This window comes from Blennius ocellaris (genome assembly GCF_963422515.1).
Source record: "Blennius ocellaris genome assembly, chromosome: 20".
Taxonomy (NCBI): domain Eukaryota; kingdom Metazoa; phylum Chordata; class Actinopteri; order Blenniiformes; family Blenniidae; genus Blennius; species Blennius ocellaris.
In genome coordinates, this window is record NC_137669.1 from 23,180,176 (window position 1) to 23,199,202 (window position 19,027).

The 19,027-nt window shown below is 49.3% G+C and overlaps 1 protein-coding gene across 1 annotated transcript; it reads left to right on the forward strand.

The window, feature by feature from the left end:
* Positions 1–765: 765 nt before the first annotated feature.
* LOC308144710 (sodium/hydrogen exchanger 3-like) lies at positions 766–18,714 on the forward strand (the record flags this gene model as incomplete). Its single annotated transcript, XM_080515890.1, has 16 exons — positions 766–1,111; positions 10,597–10,899; positions 11,266–11,426; positions 12,228–12,306; positions 12,554–12,731; positions 12,816–13,036; positions 13,135–13,337; positions 14,484–14,573; positions 14,650–14,720; positions 15,181–15,310; positions 15,407–15,558; positions 15,746–15,866; positions 16,197–16,364; positions 16,463–16,517; positions 18,175–18,267; positions 18,401–18,714. 16 exons carry the CDS (start codon positions 766–768, stop codon positions 18,712–18,714), a joined length of 2,685 nt encoding a protein of 894 aa, XP_080372016.1.
* Positions 18,715–19,027: the final 313 nt, after the last annotated feature.

Sequence of the window (19,027 nt, forward strand, 5' to 3'; positions counted from 1 at the left end):
CGTCAAAAGGCTACTGATGCCGATGACGGTTGTTGCGTTGGACCCAGGCTAATGCTAATGCTAATGCTACTTGCGGTGAGCCGCTCGTCATGTTGCTTCTCGGCAGAACCGAGCGACTTCAGGATCCATCCTGCACCTTTACCATTTCACTAAACTCCTCCTGACCACAGGAGTTAGCATCACGGCAACACGCGTTGAAAGGGCAGATCCAGTGAATGCTGAGAGGAAACGCCGAGTCTCTGGAGGTTCGGTGTGACCCTGGACGGTGACTCACATGTCCCTGCGGGACTCCGTCCCGGGGAGCAGAAACACTCAGGTGAAGGAGTGTCGTTTGTCTTTGTTGGTACGAGTGTACAGAAGGACTTCACGGCTAAGATCAACAAGGAAGTGCGTCTGAGGCGCTCCGATCGATGCGACGGGAGACGTTCGGCATGAGGGACGCTGGAGGGAGTCGTCAGGAGGCAGAGCGGCATCGTCCTCTGAGCCGAGTGGACAAACGAGCCGGTCCGGGTCTGAACGGGGAGGAGCAGCGAGGCCGGGCTGGGCTGAGCCTCGCCCGCAGGGGGAAAACCTGAAACCTGGACTGACGGAGGTGGAGCCGAGCCGAGGAGGAGCAGGGGACGGGATGAGGACCCGGGTGGACACCGAGTGAGACACAGCCGAGAGTAGGGGAGGGGGACGGACGGAGGAGACACAGAAACGGAGATGTCCCTCTGGGTTCCACTCTGAGGTCCGAGGCGCTGGTCTGGTCGTTTTGTCCCCAACATGGCGACGGCGTGGAGGTTCACCCTCCTCCTTCTTCTTCTTCTTCTCTGCCCGCTGCTGGCGGCGTCCCCGGGACGCGCCGACGAGGACCCGCATGACGCCGTCCAGCAGGGCGACGGTCACGGCGGCGCCTCAGAGCCCGAGAACGGGACGGGAACCGCCTCCGGGGGTCACGACGAATCCGGGGGTCATGAGGAATCCGGGGGTCACGACGAATCCGGGGGTCACGACGACCACGGAGGGGGCCCCATCACCACCCTGCCCATCGTGACCTGGAAGTGGCACCATGTGACCACCCCCTACCTGGTGGCTCTCTGGATTCTGGTCTCCTGGATCTGCAAACTCAGTGAGTCCTTCAGGGCCCCGTCGTTTCGTCCATAAAAGCGGTCCGGTCCCCTACCGGTCGGGTCTTTTGGGACCCGGACCGAGGCGTCCTCTGCTGTGAGCTTTCAGAACAGGAAGTCCGAGACCCAGAACAGAACTCGTGGCTTTTTTCTGCTGGTCTTCTTTTAGAGGTCTGGACCATTAAAGGACAGACGTGTTGAGAGAAAGCAGGTATCTAAGACAGAAGACAGGAATTCCTCCTTTAACTCTGAAGCTTTTGAAAACAATAGAGAGACTTGGAAACAATCCTCAGACGAGTCTTTGTGAAGTTAATTGAGTCTCTGAGTTCAGGTTTTAATGCCAGTTATGGTCGTCGTGACAACCGGTACCCCGACACAGACCTGCAACTGGTCTCATACCATCGTTTCATCTCAGCGTCGTTCCGTCGTTCTGTCTTTGTGCCGTTGTAATGTGAAACCATAGTTCTGTCGTTGCGTCGTAGCCTTGTAGCATCGTTACCTTGGGGAATCGTTGCGTTGGGGAATCGTTACGTTGGGGTATCGTTACGTTGGGGAATCGTTACGTTGGGGAATCGTTACGTTGGGGTATCGTTACGTTGGGGTATCGTTACGTTGGGGAATCGTTACGTTGGGGAATCGTTACGTTGGGGTATCGTTACGTTGGGGTATCGTTACGTTGGGGAATCGTTACGTTGGGGAATCGTTACGTTGGGGTATCGTTACGTTGGGGTATTGTTACATTGGGGAATCGTTACGTTGGAGTATCGTTGCGTTGGGGTATCGTTACGTTGGGGAATCGTTACGTTGGGGTATCGTTACGTTGGGGTATCGTTACGTTGGGGAATCGTTACGTTGGGGCATCGTTACGTTGGGGTATCGTTACGTTGGGGTATCGTTACGTTGGGGCATCGTTACGTTGGGGTATCGTTACGTTGGGGTATCGTTACGTTGGGGAATCGTTACGTTGGGGTATCGTTACGTTGGGGTATCGTTACGTTGGGGAATCGTTACGTTGGGGAATCGTTACGTTGGGGAATCGTTACGTTGGGGAATCGTTACGTTGGGGAATCGTTACGTTGGGGTATCGTTACGTTGGGGAATCGTTACGTTGGGGAATCGTTACGTTGGGGAATCGTTACGTTGGGGAATCGTTACGTTGGGGAATCGTTACATTGGGGAATCGTTACGTTGGGGAATCGTTACGTTGGGGAATCGTTACGTTGGGGAATCGTTACGTTGGGGAATCGTTACATTGGGGAATCGTTACGTTGGGGAATCGTTACGTTGGGGTATCGTTACGTTGGGGAATCGTTACGTTGGGGAATCGTTACGTTGGGGAATCGTTACGTTGGGGAATCGTTACGTTGGGGAATCGTTACGTTGGGGAATCGTTACGTTGGGGAATCGTTACGTTGGGGTATCGTTCCATCGTAGCGTCTTTCTGTCGTCCCCACTGGTTTCTTGACAAACTCTCGATGGAGCTTCAGTCTCGTTCCACAGACACGTCGTCTCGTCTGACATTTTGTTTGAAGAAAGAAAAGATTTAAAAGAATAAAGTTAAAATGTATTAAAATGAGGGAAGTAAAGTCCACCGTTAGCACGGTGAACATCAGGTACAGCCTCGTGTCGTCGTAGCGCCTGGTGTTTAGGCGAAACACTCAGCAGGTTGGAGTTTCAATCCCCCGTCTGTTCACACGTCCAAGTGTCCTTGAGCAAGGCACTGAACCCCAAACTGCCTGAGCTCATTACGCTAGCTGCTCCCGTCGGGGGCCGAACGGCTGAATGTGATTCACAGTGAAGTGACGGAAATCTATTTGTCTTATATCACGTCCATGTATCTTAAACTCAAGTGGAATATTCTTTTTTTTCATTTATTTATTTATTTCATTCATTTAGAACAACGCAACAACATTTCATATGAATGAAAAGGAGCAGAAAGAAGTCAAACTTAAATGGACAAAAAAATACTTCATTAAAACAAACTACCACATCTTTTTTCTATTAAGTAGATCCTATTTCCAAACTTTAAATATCTCCAGCACATTAAGGTACATTTCAGATTATTAGAATTGAGAGTTAATTGTTTTTTTTCAGCATCTTTACAGTTGAAAAATCTCAAGTCTGTGTTGACATGCAACCTTGATTTTTATCCGACCCGGACATTAATATGATTTAAAGCAAAAGCTTTGATATCAGAACTTCCTCAAACGTTGGTTTTCCTGCATTTCTTCCCTCTGAGCGCTGAGTCATGATAAATACTGACGCTGTGTTTCCCTGCTGTGGTCAGTGACACTGGCAGTCATTAACGCTTCCTGTTTAGCCAACACACACCGCCGTGGACAGCGTCAATGAGGCAGCGTGTTTGTGTGTGTGTGTGTGTGTGTGTGTGTGTGTGTGTGTGTGTGTGTGTGTGCTGGCATAAATAAGGGGCTGGAAGTTTGACCGACAACATCCAAACAGTGAAATCGGACACAAGCTGCCGACGGTGTGGTTGAAGGTTCAGGTCGGCCATCAGGACGTACTAATGACACTTCTACTGCAATGAGGGCGCAACAACGCGGTAGTGACAGTTAAAATACATCAATAAAGTACCAGAGACAGTGAATCACATCAATAAGTTAGCAGTAATAGCAGAAAAGTATCACCAAGTACAGATAATAATGAAGAAGTGGCAATAAAGGACCGATAGCAGTAGGAAGGTAACAATAATGTACTGATGATAGAGAAAAAGTATCGATAAAGTACAAATGATATAGAAAAAGTATTTATAAAGTACCAGTAACTATAGGAAGGTAACAATAAAGTACTAATGATATAGAGAAAGTATCAATAAAGTACTGATGATATAGAGAAAGTATCAATAAAGTACTAATGAGAGAGAAAATGTATCAATAAAGTACAAATGATATAGAAAAAGTATTTATAAAGTACCAGTAACTATAGGAAGGTAACAATAAAGTACTAATGATATAGAGAAAGTATCAATAAAGTACTGATGATATAGAGAAAGTATCAATAAAGTACTAATGATATAGTGAAAGTATCAATAAAGTACTGATGATAGAGAAAAAGTATCAATAAAGTACAAATGATATAGTGAAAGTATCAATAAGTACTAATAATAGAGAAAAAGTGTCAATAAAGTACTAATGATATAGAGAAAGTATCAATAAAGTACCAGTAACAATAGCAAGGTAACAATAACGTACTAATGATATAGAGAAGGTATCAATAAAGTACAAATGATATAGAGAAAGTATCAATAAAGTACTAATGATAGAGAAAAAGTATCAATAAAGTACAAATGATATAGAGAAAGTATCAATAAAGTACTAATGATAGAGAAAAAGTATCAATAAAGTACAAATGATATAGTGAAAGTATCAATAAAGTACTAATGATAGAGAAAAAGTATCAATAAAGTACAAATGATATAGTGAAAGTATCAATAAAGTACTGATGATAGAGAAAAAGTATCAATAAAGTACAAATGATATAGTGAAAGTATCAATAAAGTACTGATGATAGAGAAAAAGTATCAATAAAGTACAAATGATATAGTGAAAGTATCAATAAAGTACTCATAATAGAGAAAAAGTATCAATAAAGTACTAATGATAGAGAAAAAGTATCAATAAAGTACAAATGATATAGAGAAAGTATCAATAAAGTACTAATAATAGAGAAAAAGTATCAATAAAGTACTAACGATATAGAGAAAGTATCAATAAAGTACTGATGATAGAGAAAAAGTATCAATAAAGTACAAATGATATAGTGAAAGTATCAATAAAGTACTAATGATAGAGAAAAAGTATCAATAAAGTACTAATGATATAGAAAAAGTATCAATAAAGTACCAATAACAGTAGAAAAGCATCAATAAAGTAGAAGTGATAGAGAAAAAGTATCAATAAAATCGTGAAAATGTATCGTTAAGTTACTAGTAGTAGTACACAAATGTCAATAAAGTACAGATTATAGTGAAGAAGTATCAATAAGGTAGCAGTTATAGTGAAAAGAGTATCAATCAAGTACAACAATGAAAAAGTATTAAAGCAGCAGTAATACTTGGAATAAATCACTAAAGTGGCAGTAATAGAAAATAATGCAAGAGATGAGAGTATCTACAGAAGTAGAATGAATTTGATCAAAAAATACATTTAAAGTGTAAAAATTCTAGAAATGTCAATATTAAGAAAATATTTTTAAAAAGAAAAAGTCAATAAATGTATAAATGTCCTTTGAAAATACTCATTTTAAATCAGTTTTAAACTATTAGATTTGATTCTAATCATTTCTGCCGTTTTAAAAAGTTTACTATTCTTTGTTTTGATTCAGTTTTTCAATTTGGTAAGTTTTGTAAATTTATTAACAACAATAACAACAATAATAATCAGTCGGTCATGTTTTTTCTCCACATACTGACTTTCACTGGAAGTTTTGCAGACGTCAGCATCTTTCCTCTCAGATCCAGTTTCTCTGAACCACAAAGCTTCTTTCTTCTTTTGTTTTCTACTTTGCTGCAACACAAAGGACAATAAACACACATTGACTGAAACACCTCGTTTACCTCGTTTACCTCGTTTACCTCGTTTACCTCGTTCCCAACAGGGGGCCTGTGAGCCTGGAAGCCTGACGTAACACAACGTTACACAACTTTACACAATGTTTACACAACTTCACACAACGTTACACAACGTTACACAACGTTTACACAACGTTACACAACTTTACACAATGTTTACACAACTTCACACAACGTTCACACAACGTTTACACAACTTTACACAACTTCACATAATGTTCACACAATGTCTACACAACTTTACACAACGTTTACACAACTTTACACAACTTCACACAATGTTACACAACTTCACACAACGTTTACACAACTTTACACAACTTTACACAATGTTTACACAACTTCACACAACATTTACACAACTTTACACAACTTTACACAATGTTACACAACTTCACACAACGTTTACACAACGTTTACACAACTTTACATAATGTTACACAACTTCACACAATGTTACACAACTTCACACAACGTTTACACAACTTTACACAACTTTACACAATGTTTACACAACTTCACACAACGTTCACACAACTTTTACACAACTTCACACAACGTTTACACAACTTCACACAATGTTTACACAACCTCACACAACGTTTACACAATGTTTATACAACTTCACACAATGTTTACACAACTTCACACAACGTTCACACAACGTTTACACAACTTCACACAACGTTTACACAACCTCACACAACGTTTACACAATGTTTATACAACTTCACACAATGTTCACATAATGTTTACACAACTTCACACAATGTTTATACAACTTCACACAATATTTACACAACTTCACACAACGTTTACACAACCTCACACAACTTCACACAATGTTTACACAACTTCACACAATGTTTACACAAGGTTTACACAATGTTTACACAATGTTTACACAATGTTTACACAACTTTACACAATGTTTACACAACGTCACACAATGTTTACACAACGTTTACACAACTTCACACGTTCACAACGTCGCTCTTCTGAGAGTCGGAGGAGAAAACGAGTAAAGAACCGACTAACATTTTAGCGTCAGCATGAATAAACGTGAAAATAAACACAACGTGGTGAAGAAGAGAAGTTAAGTTAAGTACTTTGATGTTTCGCTGTAAGAAACCAACTTTGTCGTTTCAGTGGAATCAAAGAGAATTTTGCCGTAGAGACTCCTCCACCCAGATCGGGCGGAGCAGAAACACAACGTGCAAAAAAACCTGCATTTTCTGCAGCGCCTGCAAAAATATGGTACTTCGTGAAGTCGTGAGGTTTGTTCTTCCTCTGTGCCCCAGGGGGCGCTGTTACATTCGGCGGTGCTCTTCTATTGGGGACTTTACGGTAGTTCAGCCTCATCGTGAAGCCGCCAGAACCTTCCGAGTGTGTAGAAGCACCACGAGGAGAATCGAGAACGTGAACGTATGTGGTGATAAACAAGCGTCCCGGACGGAGACGGACTGTCCACGCTCTTCCCTCGTCGGCTCCACGCGTCCAAACTCCCGCCGGGCGACACGTTCGTTGGAGTTAATGGGTAAAAAAAACAAAAACGTAGGAATCTGATTTTAGAGAGCGACTCACTTCTTAAACCTGGATTGAGAAACAGGGGGGGCGTCAATCATTGCTGGAGCCTGAAGCCGGCGGGACACACACACCTGAAGACGTCCAACCAGACGACCTCTGCTCCACACACACACACACACACACACACACACACACACACACGTGTGTGTGTGTGTTCGAGGTGTCAAAGCACAAATAAACAGAGGGCAGTGATGTGACTGAGTAACCAGGCCGGTCCCGGGTCGCGTCCTTCACTTCCCCCTCAGACCGTCCGGCCGGCGTCACGGAGACGTCTGAAGACTCGTCTGGACCCAACGGGTGGAGGTGAAAGAAAGCCTCCCGAATCACAGCTCCGTCAGGCGGGTGGAGGCGTCTGACGGCGCCGGCGACTTCCTAAACCTTTTAGCGTTTTCCCCCGGTGAGGCCCTGATGCGCCGCCGCGGCTCCCTGTGCCTCCTGGGCGCCGTCCTGCTGCTCCGCCTCGCCGCCTCGGCCTCCGTCGGCGAGGCGGCGGCGGCGGCGGCGGCGGCGCCCGGGCCTCCCCACGGCAACCACAGCGACCACGGCGCCGTCACCGGGATCCCCGTCGTCACCTTCAAGTGGCACCACGTGGCGGCGCCGTACCTCGTGGCCTTGTGGGTCCTCGTGGCCTTTCTGGGGAAACTCGGTACGTAAGAGCGTCCACTCGTCTTTATCGGTCGGGGGGGCGGAGGAGCCCAGACGTAGAGACCTGACGTAGGTTTTTCGTAAATTGTCGGGTGGTTTGGCGGTGGAGTGACGGAGGACGGGCGTCTCAGTGGACGTCACAGGTGGTTGAGACGAAGTGACGTCTGAGGGTTTGAATACAATGTCTCCTGCCGGGGGACATTCCTCCGGTGCAGAGGGACGGATGGACGCTCCTCAGAAGCCGCGGAGGACGGAGGCTTTTTTTCCGCCGGTGGAATTCAACATTATTCAAAGTTCCCGTGACCTTTGACACACTGAACCTCCCGGCTCAGTTTTGAAAACGTTCTGCAGCAGCACTTCAAGAGTTTGTCCTTTTTTTGCCCCACGTTCGTCTCAGAACCTGGTCAAATATTCATGCTGACGTCTTTGTTAGTATTTTAATTTGTAGTAACGCAGGGGGGGTCGAACTGGTTTTATAGTGGAGGGGCCACCTCCACCCGATCTGTCCTCTGGAGGGACGACGGGTCAAACATCACATGTTAAACTGCAGATCTGGACAAATGTCAAAGTCTTTCCTTCTTTTGATCCTTTTGATCTGCAAGAATCTGCCAGTTTATTCTGAAATATACATATTTAAGGAAATCAGATATTATTATATTTGGAAAAAAAAAACCCTCAGTCACCTTATCTGGATATTTTTATTCTGGATTAAAACAATTTGTCATCATCTGGAAATTGTTTTGACTTTACGTGTCTAAAGTGTCACTTCACATAAGCTGGACTCGTTGTTTTATTGTGAAAGGTGTTGAGTCATGTGACCTCCACAGACGCATTAATTAATTCTGACCAAGGACGGTTTTGAATGTCATTTTTGCCGATCGAGTGTTTTTAGATCAGAATCTGTCAGTTTTCATATTTATACTTAAAAAAAAAAAAATCAGCTCCGATCAAAACCTCCAAGACCCACAAATCGTCCGTACGAGAGGACGTGGACGACTTTTATCACAAACCAACTTAAACGTGAACATTCGTGCACATTTAAACATGTTTCTTTCCTTCCCTCCTCCACCCTCCTCCCTCCTCCACCCTCATCCTCCCTCCTCCTCCCTCCACCCTCCTCCACCCTCCTCCTCCCTCCTCCACCCTCCTCCTCCCTCCTCCTCCCTCCTCCACCCGCCTCCTCCACCCTCCTCCCTCCACCCTCCTCCTCCTTCCTCCTCCACCCTCCTCCTCCCTCCTCCTCCCTCCTCCACCCTCCTCCCTCCACCCTCCTCCTCCCTCCTCCTCCACCCTCCTCCTCCCTCCTCCACCCGCCTCCTCCACCCTCCTCCCTCCACCCTCCACCCTCCTCCTCCACCCTCCTCCCTCCTCCTCCCTCCTCCACCCTCCACCCCTTCCATCCCCCTCCACCCTCCACCCTCCTCCTCCCTCGTCCTCCACCCTCCTCCACCCTCCACCCTCCTCCTCCACCCTCCTCCTCCTCCCTCCTCCTCCACCCTCCACCCTCCTCTTCCACCCTCCACCTTCCTCCTCCCTCCTCCACCCTCCTCCTCCCTCCTCCACCCTCCTCCTCCTCCTCTCTCCTCCTCCTCCTCCACCCTCCTCCTCCCTCCTCCACCCTCCTCCACCCTCCTCCCTCCTCCTCCACCCTCCTCCCTCCTCCTCCACCCTCCTCCTCCTCTCTCCTCCTCCTCCTCCACCCTCCTCCACCCTCCTCCACGCTTTCAAGTGAAAAGGCAAAGCTAAGGCCACGATTTAACCGAATGAATCAACTTCTACGTTCGTTCAAACCGGAGGCTTGAAAACACATCAGATAATCCTAAGATATGAAATATTCTCACAAATTAAAACACGAGATTCTTGTGTCTTTTGAAAAAAAAATTAAGCAAATATATAATATAATGTGTAAATAATCTAAAGCTGGCTTATTTCTTATGGGAAACATTGCATTTTATTTCAAAGGTCACATCAGAGGTGAAAAAGGACATTGAAGCCTTTTAAAATGCTTTGAAGACTCGGTTCAACACGTTTGATCATTAATGAACCTTTAGAGGCACTTCATCAGGCCATTACACACACACACACACGCACACGCGCACGCGCACGCGCACGCGCACGCACACGCACGCACGCACGCACGCACGCACACACACACACACACACACACACACACACACACACACACACACACACACACACACACACACACACACACACACACACACACGCACACACACACACACACGCAGGAACAGTTGATCATTAAACCTTCAGGCTGGAATCTAAATGAGGTTCAGGTTGAAAAGTCGCCGTCAGACGAATGAAGGAACGGACGTGATGTTGTGTTTGACCACTGGGGGGCAGTAGTGAGTCGCCGCTCCTCCGAGCACTTTTTCTATCTGTGTCATGTCACGTCGACTTCTTCTGTCATTGGACCGAATGCATGAAGAGGTAGAACGACTCACTGCACCACCTGCTGGTGCGGAGCGGTACTACAGGCAGGCTGGAGGCTCCTGGCCAGGAGGTGGCGTACGTACGCACCTTCCAGGACCTTCAGCAGCTTTACGGTCGAGGCCTTAGACATTGAACTGAACTTGTTGACGCTCGCGAGCTTTTGTCGTTCCGACTCACCACGTTTCTGCCTCGTCTTTCCTCCTCCGCCCTCAGTCATCGAGGCGAACCACCACGTGACCAGCGTCATCCCGGAGAGCGCCCTGCTCATCTGCTTCGGCTTCGTCCTGGGCGCCATGATCTGGGGCGCCGACCAGGCGCAGACCTTCACCCTGACGCCGACCGTCTTCTTCTTCTACCTGCTGCCGCAGGTCATCCTGGACGCCGGCTACTCCATGCCCAACAAGATGTTCTTCAGCAACATGGGCGCCATCCTGGTCTACGCCGTCATCGGGACCTGCTGGAACGCCGCCAGCCTGGGCCTGACGCTGTGGGGGTGTCACAAGGGCGGGGCTATGGGTAATTTATTCATGGTTCAGGGCCCCTCTTTAAATCACACAGGGGAAGGGGTCACCAGTTTCTGCACACAAAAAAAATCAACCTTTAATTTGTAGATTAATCAAATGAGTTTATGGGTTATTAGTTACTATTAATATTTCCAAAACTCAACTTGTGAGGGATGCACCGGTACTCCCGCGTATCATCTGCATATAGAGTATGACTGAAGGGTTATAAGAAGTGCATGGCGTCCCACAGGGTTCTGCACTGGTCCCACTACTGTTCTCACTGCACGTTTCCTCCTGCCAGTAAAGATTAGTACTAGAGGTGCTGGTCCGGTGTACTGGTCCGTCTCCGAGTCCAGACCGGCGTCTTTGTGTCCCGCAGGAGACCTGGACATCGGCCTGCTGCAGTACCTGCTGTTCGGCAGCCTGATCGCCGCCGTGGACCCCGTCGCCGTCATCGCCGTGTTCGAGCAGGTCCACGTCAACGAGGTGCTCTTCATCATGGTGTTCGGAGAGTCGCTGCTCAACGACGGCGTCACCGTGGTTCGTATGCTCCGCCCTCACCTCGCCGCCGAGCGGTACGATGTTCTGCCGCCGTGTCCCAAGTCGGCACGACGTCCTGCCGCCGTGTCCCAAGTCGGCACGACGTCCTGCCGCCGTGTCCCAAGTCGGCACGACGTCCTGCCGCCGTGTCCCAAGTCGGCACGACGTCCTGCCGCCGTGTCCCCAGGCGGTACGACGTCCTGCCGCCATGTCCCAAGGCGGCACGACGTCCTGCCGCCGTGTCCCCAGGCGGCACGACGTCCTGCCGCCGTGTCCCAAGTCGGCACGACGTCCTGCCGCCGTGTCCCAAGTCGGCACGACGTCCTGCCGCCGTGTCCCAAGGCGGTACGACGTTCTGCCGCCGTGTCCCCAGGCGGCACCACGTCCTGCCACCGTGTCCCCAGGCGGCACCACGTCCTGCCGCCGTGTCCCCAGGCGGTACGACGTCCTGCCACCGTGTCCCCAGGCGGCACGACGCTCTGGGAGTTTCCAGGAACATCCGTCAAAGAGAAAGTACACCTGCCAGACGTGAAGTGGCGGCAGAGCAAACACTCAGCCGTACAGTCCCGGGACCTTTGCCACCAGAGACGTCCTTCAACCTGTTCACACTTCGTACTCCTGAGCTCATGAACACGTTGACCTCGTGGTGAAATACTGCTCATGTGTGAGACGTTCAGCTGGAAGAGTCACTCAAGTCCTGCTCATGTCAATCCTGCAAACTGAAGCAATCAAAGGCTCTCGGTACCAGGCGACGTATCCGTTTTCCTTTTCACGTTATACACTTTCTTGTCTTCTTTTAAGGTCCTCTTCAACGTCTTCGACGCGTTTGTGTCACTGGGAGGATCTCAAATCGATGCAGTGGAGATCATTAAAGGAATAAGTGAGACTCGTTTACTCATTACCAGAGAAACCTGTGTGTGTGTGTGTGTGTGTGCTCATTCCCTTTGTTACAGAGGCGGTTAGCTTAGCATTTAGCAGCATCAAGCAGTTTGGAGTTCAGCATCTTGCTCAAGAGCCCCTAAACATGTGGACTGAACCAGCAACCCAATGAGCCACAGTCGTCTCACCACCCCCTGTGCAAGTTTCTGATTTGCCCCTCCCCCCCCCCCCCCCCCCCTCCGGTACAGTTTCCTTCTTCGTGGTGGCGTTTGGCGGTTCGCTGGTGGGCTTCGTGTTCGGCCTCCTCATCTCCCTCGTCACCAGATGCACCAAGAACATCCAGATCATCGAGCCGGGCTTCGTGTTCGTCCTGGGCTACCTGGCCTACCTGACGGCCGAGATGCTCTCGCTGTCCGCCATCTTGTCGTGAGTCCGCCGCGGGTGGGGTGGTGGTGGGGGGTGGCGGCGGGGGAGGTGGACGGACGTCTTCATGACGCTTCTGCTCCGCAGCATCGTCTTCTGCGGGATGTGCTGCCAGAAGTACATCAACTCCAACATGGACGAGAACTCTGTCAACACCGTGCGGTACGTCATGAAGGTCTTGGCCAACGGCTCGGAGACCATCATCTTCGTCTTCCTCGGCATCTCGGCCATCGACAAGACCATCTGGGTGTGGAACACCGGCTTCATCCTCCTCACGCTGCTCTTCATCCTCGTGTACAGGATCATCGGTGAGGAGCTCCGTAGCCCCCGACACACTGCCACTGGTGTAACGCTGGCCGACACCAGGTGATAGAGCATCTTCCTCCTCTGTACAACCGTCCCTCAGGTGTGTTCTTCCTCACCTGGATCCTGAACAAGTTCCGCCTGGTTCCCCTGGAGTTCATCGACCAGGTGATCATGAGCTACGGTGGCCTGCGGGGGGCCGTGGCGTACGGCCTGGCCACCATGCTGGACGAGAGCAAGATCAAGGAGAAGAACCTGATGGTGTCCACCACGCTCATCGTGGTGTACTTCACCGTCATCGTCCAGGTAACCGCTCTGACTGTAGCGTCTCCAGGTAACCTCTCTGGTTGTAGCGTCTCCAGGTAACCGCTCTGGTTGTAGCGTCTCCAGAGAACCGCTCTGGTAGTAGGGTCTCCAGAGAACCTCTCAGATTGTAGCGTCTCCAGGTAACCGCTCTGGTTGTAGCGTCTCCAGGTAACCGCTCTGGTTGTAGCGTCTCCAGGTAACCTCTCTGGTTGTAGCGTCTCCAGGCAACCTCTCTGGTTGTAGCATCTCCAGGTAACCGCTCTGGTAGTAGGGTCTCCAGGTAACCGCTCTGGTAGTAGGGTCTCCAGGTAACCGCTCTGGTAGTAGGGTCTCCAGGTAACCTCTCTGGTTGTAGCGTCTCCAGGTAACCAGTCTGACTGTAGCGTCTCCAGGTAACCGCTCTGACTGTAGCGTCTCCAGGTAACCAGTCTGGTTGTAGCGTCTCCAGGTAACCAGTCTGGTTGTAGCGTCTCCAGGTAACCAGTCTGACTGTAGCGTCTCCAGGTAACCGCTCTGACTGTAGCGTCTCCAGGTAACCAGTCTGACTGTAGCGTCTCCAGGTAACCGCTCTGACTGTAGCGTCTCCAGGTAACCAGTCTGGTTGTAGCGTCTCCAGGCAACCTCTCTGGTTGTAGCGTCTCCAGGCAACCTCTCTGGTTGTAGCGTCTCCAGGTAACCAGTCTGGTTGTAGCGTCTCCAGGTAACCAGTCTGACTGTAGCGTCTCCAGGTAACCGCTCTGACTGTAGCGTCTCCAGGTAACCAGTCTGGTTGTAGCGTCTCCAGGCAACCTCTCTGGTTGTAGCGTCTCCAGGCAACCTCTCTGGTTGTAGCGTCTCCAGGTAACCAGTCTGGTTGTAGCGTCTCCAGGCAACCTCTCTGGTTGTAGCGTCTCCAGGTAACCAGTCTGGTTGTAGCGTCTCCAGGCAACCGTTCTGGTTGTAGCGTCTCCAGGTAACCAGTCTGGTTGTAGCGTCTCCAGGTAACCAGTCTGGTTGTAGCGTCTCCAGGTAACCAGTCTGACTGTAGCGTCTCCAGGTAACCCCTCTGACTGTAGTGGTTTCCTGTCGGACCGGAGCGTTCGCACACCGACGTTCTGATGGGACTGAGCTCCGCCTGATGTTTCCCCCCTGACCTCTGTGTTTCAGGGAATAACCATGAAACCTCTGGTCACGTGGCTCAAGGTGAAGCGAGCGGCGGCGGCGGAGCGCAGCCTGGTGGAGAAAGTGCAGAACAAGGTGAAGCCGGCTAACGGCGGAGCAGCGGCGGCGGGAAGCCGCGGCAGTGTGCTAACGGTGTCCTCTTGCTGTTCAGGTGTTTGACCACATGCTGGTCGCCATCGAGGACATCTCAGGACAGATCGGACACAACTACATGAGGGACAAGTACGTGGAGACAATGTGCCTTGTTTGTTTGTTTGTTTGTTTGTTGTGACGCCTCTCCGCTCCTCCAGGTGGAGCCACTTCGAGGAGAACTGGATGTTTGTTTGTTTGTTGTGACGCCTCTCCGTCCTCCAGGTGGAGCCACTTCGAGGAGAACTGGATGTTTGTTTGTTTGTTGTGACGCCTCTCCGTCCTCCAGGTGGAGCCACTTCGAGGAGAACTGGATGTTTGTTTGTTTGTTGTGACGCCTCTCCGTCCTGCAGGTGGAGCCACTTCGAGGAGAACTGGATGTTTGTTTGTTTGTTGTGACGCCTCTCCGTCCTGCAGGTGGAGCCACTTCGAGGAGAACTGGATGTTTGTTTGTTTGTTTGTTTGTTGTGACGCCTCTCCGTCCTGCAGGTGGAGCCACTTCGAGGAGAACTGGATGTTTGTTTGTTTGTTGTGACGCCTCTCCGTCCTGCAGGTGGAGCCACTTCGAGGAGAACTGGATGTCTCGGCTGTTGATGAAACCGTCGGCCAGGAAGAACCGAGACCAGCTCTTCAAAGTTTTCCACAAACTGAACCTGAAGGACGCCATCAGCTACGTGTCCGAGGTCAGCCGACGTCCTCACAGTAATCTATTACAGCTCCTCACGCTAGCAATGTAACTGGACAAGTACTCGGTACTCGGTACTCTGGTGTGTTCTCAGGGAGAGCGCAGGGGATCGCTGGAGTTCGTCCGGAATGAAAACGCCTTCGTGGACTTCAAGAAGAAGTTTGGCGACGACTACGCTGACGTGATGCCCGACATCATGGCCGAGATGTCGGGGGAGGAGCCTGGAGCCGCCGCGCCCAGGTCAGGGTCACAATCAATCAATCAATCAATCAATCAATCAATCACACATTCACACTCAAACCCAGCAGTCATGTACGATCACACACTGCCCTCTGGTGGCCAGAAGCAGTCGTAACAGCTGAAAGTCGTGATCCAGACCCACCGATCAATAATCAATAATCAATAATCAATAATCAATGTTTCCTCCCTCCAGACACTCGGTGGCGTCGGTGAGTCTGGAGATTCAGCAGCAGGACATGAAGGGCGTGAAGGAGACGGAGGGCGTCAACAGTCACCATCTGCTGCAGCAGCACCTGTACAGGGGGAGGAAGCAGGTGGGCGTCGCCACTCCTCCTCCTCCTCCTCCTCCTCCTTCATGTCCTCTTCCTCCTCCTCCTCCTCTTCCTCCTCCTCCTCCTTCATGTCCTCTTCCTCCTCCTCCTCCTCTTCCTCCTCCTCCTCCTCCTTGATCTCCTCCTCCTCCTCCTCCTCCTCCTCCTCCTCCTCCTCCTCCTTCATCTCCTCCTCCTCCTTCATCTCCTCCTCCTCCTCCTCCTCCTTCATCTCCTCCTCCTCCTCCTCCTCTTCCTTCATCTCCTCCTCCTCCATGTCCTCCTCCTCCTCCTCCTTCATGTCCTCCTCCTCCTCCTCCTCCTCCTCCTCAGCACCGTCACCGCTACAGCCGCAGCCACTTCGACGTGAACAAGGATGAAGACGAGGTTCAGGAGATCTTCCAGAGGACCATGAGGAGCCGCCTGGAGTCCTTCAAGTCGGCCAAGATGGGCGTGGCCCCGCCCAAGACCATCAGCAAGCACGGCAAGAAGGAGCAGAAGGTGGGAGGGAGCGCCGCCGCCACTGCCGCCGCCGCCGCCACTTCCTGTCCAGCGCCGTCCGTCACGTCTTCACTTTCCTGTTCTGTTTCTTCTCACAGCTGCCGAACGGGAAATCTCTGGACAAGAGCAGGAGCTGTCATTCTGGAGACGAAGGTCTGACCCACCAGGCCACCGTCACCCTATAACCTCAATAACACCTCTATAACCTCAATAACACCCTATAACCTCAATAACACCTCTATAACCTCTATAACACCCTATAACCTCAATAACACCTCTATAACCTCAATAACACCTCTATAACCTCAATAACCTCTATAACACCCTATAACCTATATAACACCCCTATAACCTCTATAACACCCTATAACCTCAATAACCTCTATAACACCCTATAACCTCTATAACACCCCTATAACCTCTATAACACCCTATAACCTCAATAACACCTCTATAACCTCAATAACCTCTATAACACCCCTATAACCTCTATAACACCCTATAACCTCTATAACACCTCTATAACCTCAATAATCTCTATAACACCCCTATAACCTCTATAACACCTCTATAACCTCAATAATCTCTATAACACCCTATAACCTCTATAACACCCTATAACCTCAATAACCTCTATAACACCCTATAACCTATATAACACCCCTATAACCTCTATAACACCCTATAACCTCAATAACACCTCTATAACCTCAATAATCTCTATAACACCCCTATAACCTCTATAACACCTCTATAACCTCAATAATCTCTATAACACCCTATAACCTCTATAACACCCTATAACCTCAATAACCTCTATAACACCCTATAACCTATATAACACCCCTATAACCTCTATAACACCCTATAACCTCTATAACACCTCTATAACCTCAATAATCTCTATAACACCCCTATAACCTCTATAACACCTCTATAACCTCAATAATCTCTATAACACCCTATAACCTCTATAACACCCTATAACCTCAATAACCTCTATAACACCCTATAACCTATATAACACCCTTATAACCTCTATAACACCCTATAACCTCAATAACACCTCTATAACCTCAATAACCTCTATAACACCCCTATAACCTCTATAACACCCTATAACCTATATAACACCCCTATAACCTCTATAACCTCTATAACACCTCTATAACCTCAATAATCTCTATAACACCCTATAACCTCAATAACACCCTATAACCTCAATAACACCCCTATAACCTCTATAACACCCCTATAACCTCTATAACACCCCTATAACCTCAATAACACCCTATAACCTCAATAACACCCCTATAACCTCTATAACACCCCTATAACCTCAATAACACCCCTATAACCTCTATAACACCCCTATAATCTCTATAACACCCTATAACCTCAATAACACCCTATAACCTCAATAACACCTCTATAACCTCAATAACCTCTATAACACCTCTATAACCTCAATAATCTCTATAACACCCTATAACCTCAATAACACCCTATAACCTCAATAACACCCCTATAACCTCTATAACACCCCTATAACCTCTATAACACCCCTATAACCTCAATAACACCCTATAACCTCAATAACACCCCTATAACCTCTATAACACCCCTATAACCTCAATAACACCCCTATAACCTCTATAACACCCCTATAATCTCTATAACACCCTATAACCTCAATAACACCCTATAACCTCAATAACACCCCTATAACCTCTATAACACCCCTATAACCTCTATAACACCCCTATAACCTCAATAACACCCTATAACCAGTTTCTTCTTCTCCTCACAGACTTCGAGTTCTCAGAGGGCGACAGCGCCTCCGGCTTCAACTCCTCGTACTACAACTCCTCGTTCCCCATGAGAGTGACGTACCGAGCAGGAGGTAGAGGAACTCTAATATATATACTGTATATATTTAAACATATAGAAGATGTAAAGAACCCTGAGAGCAGTCATGAGGTCTGAACGTCTCGGCAGCAGCTCCTCATCGCCCCCCGTCTCTCTGTTCTGTCCAGCCGGGATCGAGAACCCGGCCTTCATGCCGGACCTGGACCCCGCGGACCCGCTGCAGATCCCGCCCTGGCTGGCGGAGGCGGAGCCTGACAGCGGCGCCGTGGCGCCGTCGCAGCGCGCCCAGGTGAGGCTTCCCTGGACGCCCAGCAACCTGCGGCGTCTGGCTCCTCTCCGCACCAGCACCCGCTCCACCGACTCCTTCATGCTAGCCGACGTCCCCGCCGCGCAGCGGCCGGGCGACGAGCGGCGGACGCCGCCGCCTCCTCCTTCGCCTCCTCCTCCGCCGCCGCCCCACAGAGACAGTGACCACATGTAGCAGGAAGGACCGCCGCGTCCCACAGTCCAACCCTCCGGGGACGACGACTCCAAACCACCTCAGTCGGGGGTGTCAAACTCAGGTTAGCGTTAAAATGTTAGCATGTTAGCATGGTGCTCCTTGGCCAAACGGCACAATTAAATCTTCCCCTCTTCCCGCGAGTTTGAAACTTGAAGGCGTCCAGCATCAAAACTATCCCAGTCCTCAGTGCGAGGTCGTCGCGGCGACGAGGGACAGACACTTACCGTGAACGACCGGACGGCGCGTCTTCCAGAGTTCTCAAACACTGCTTGTTTCAGGGGACAGCGCCCCC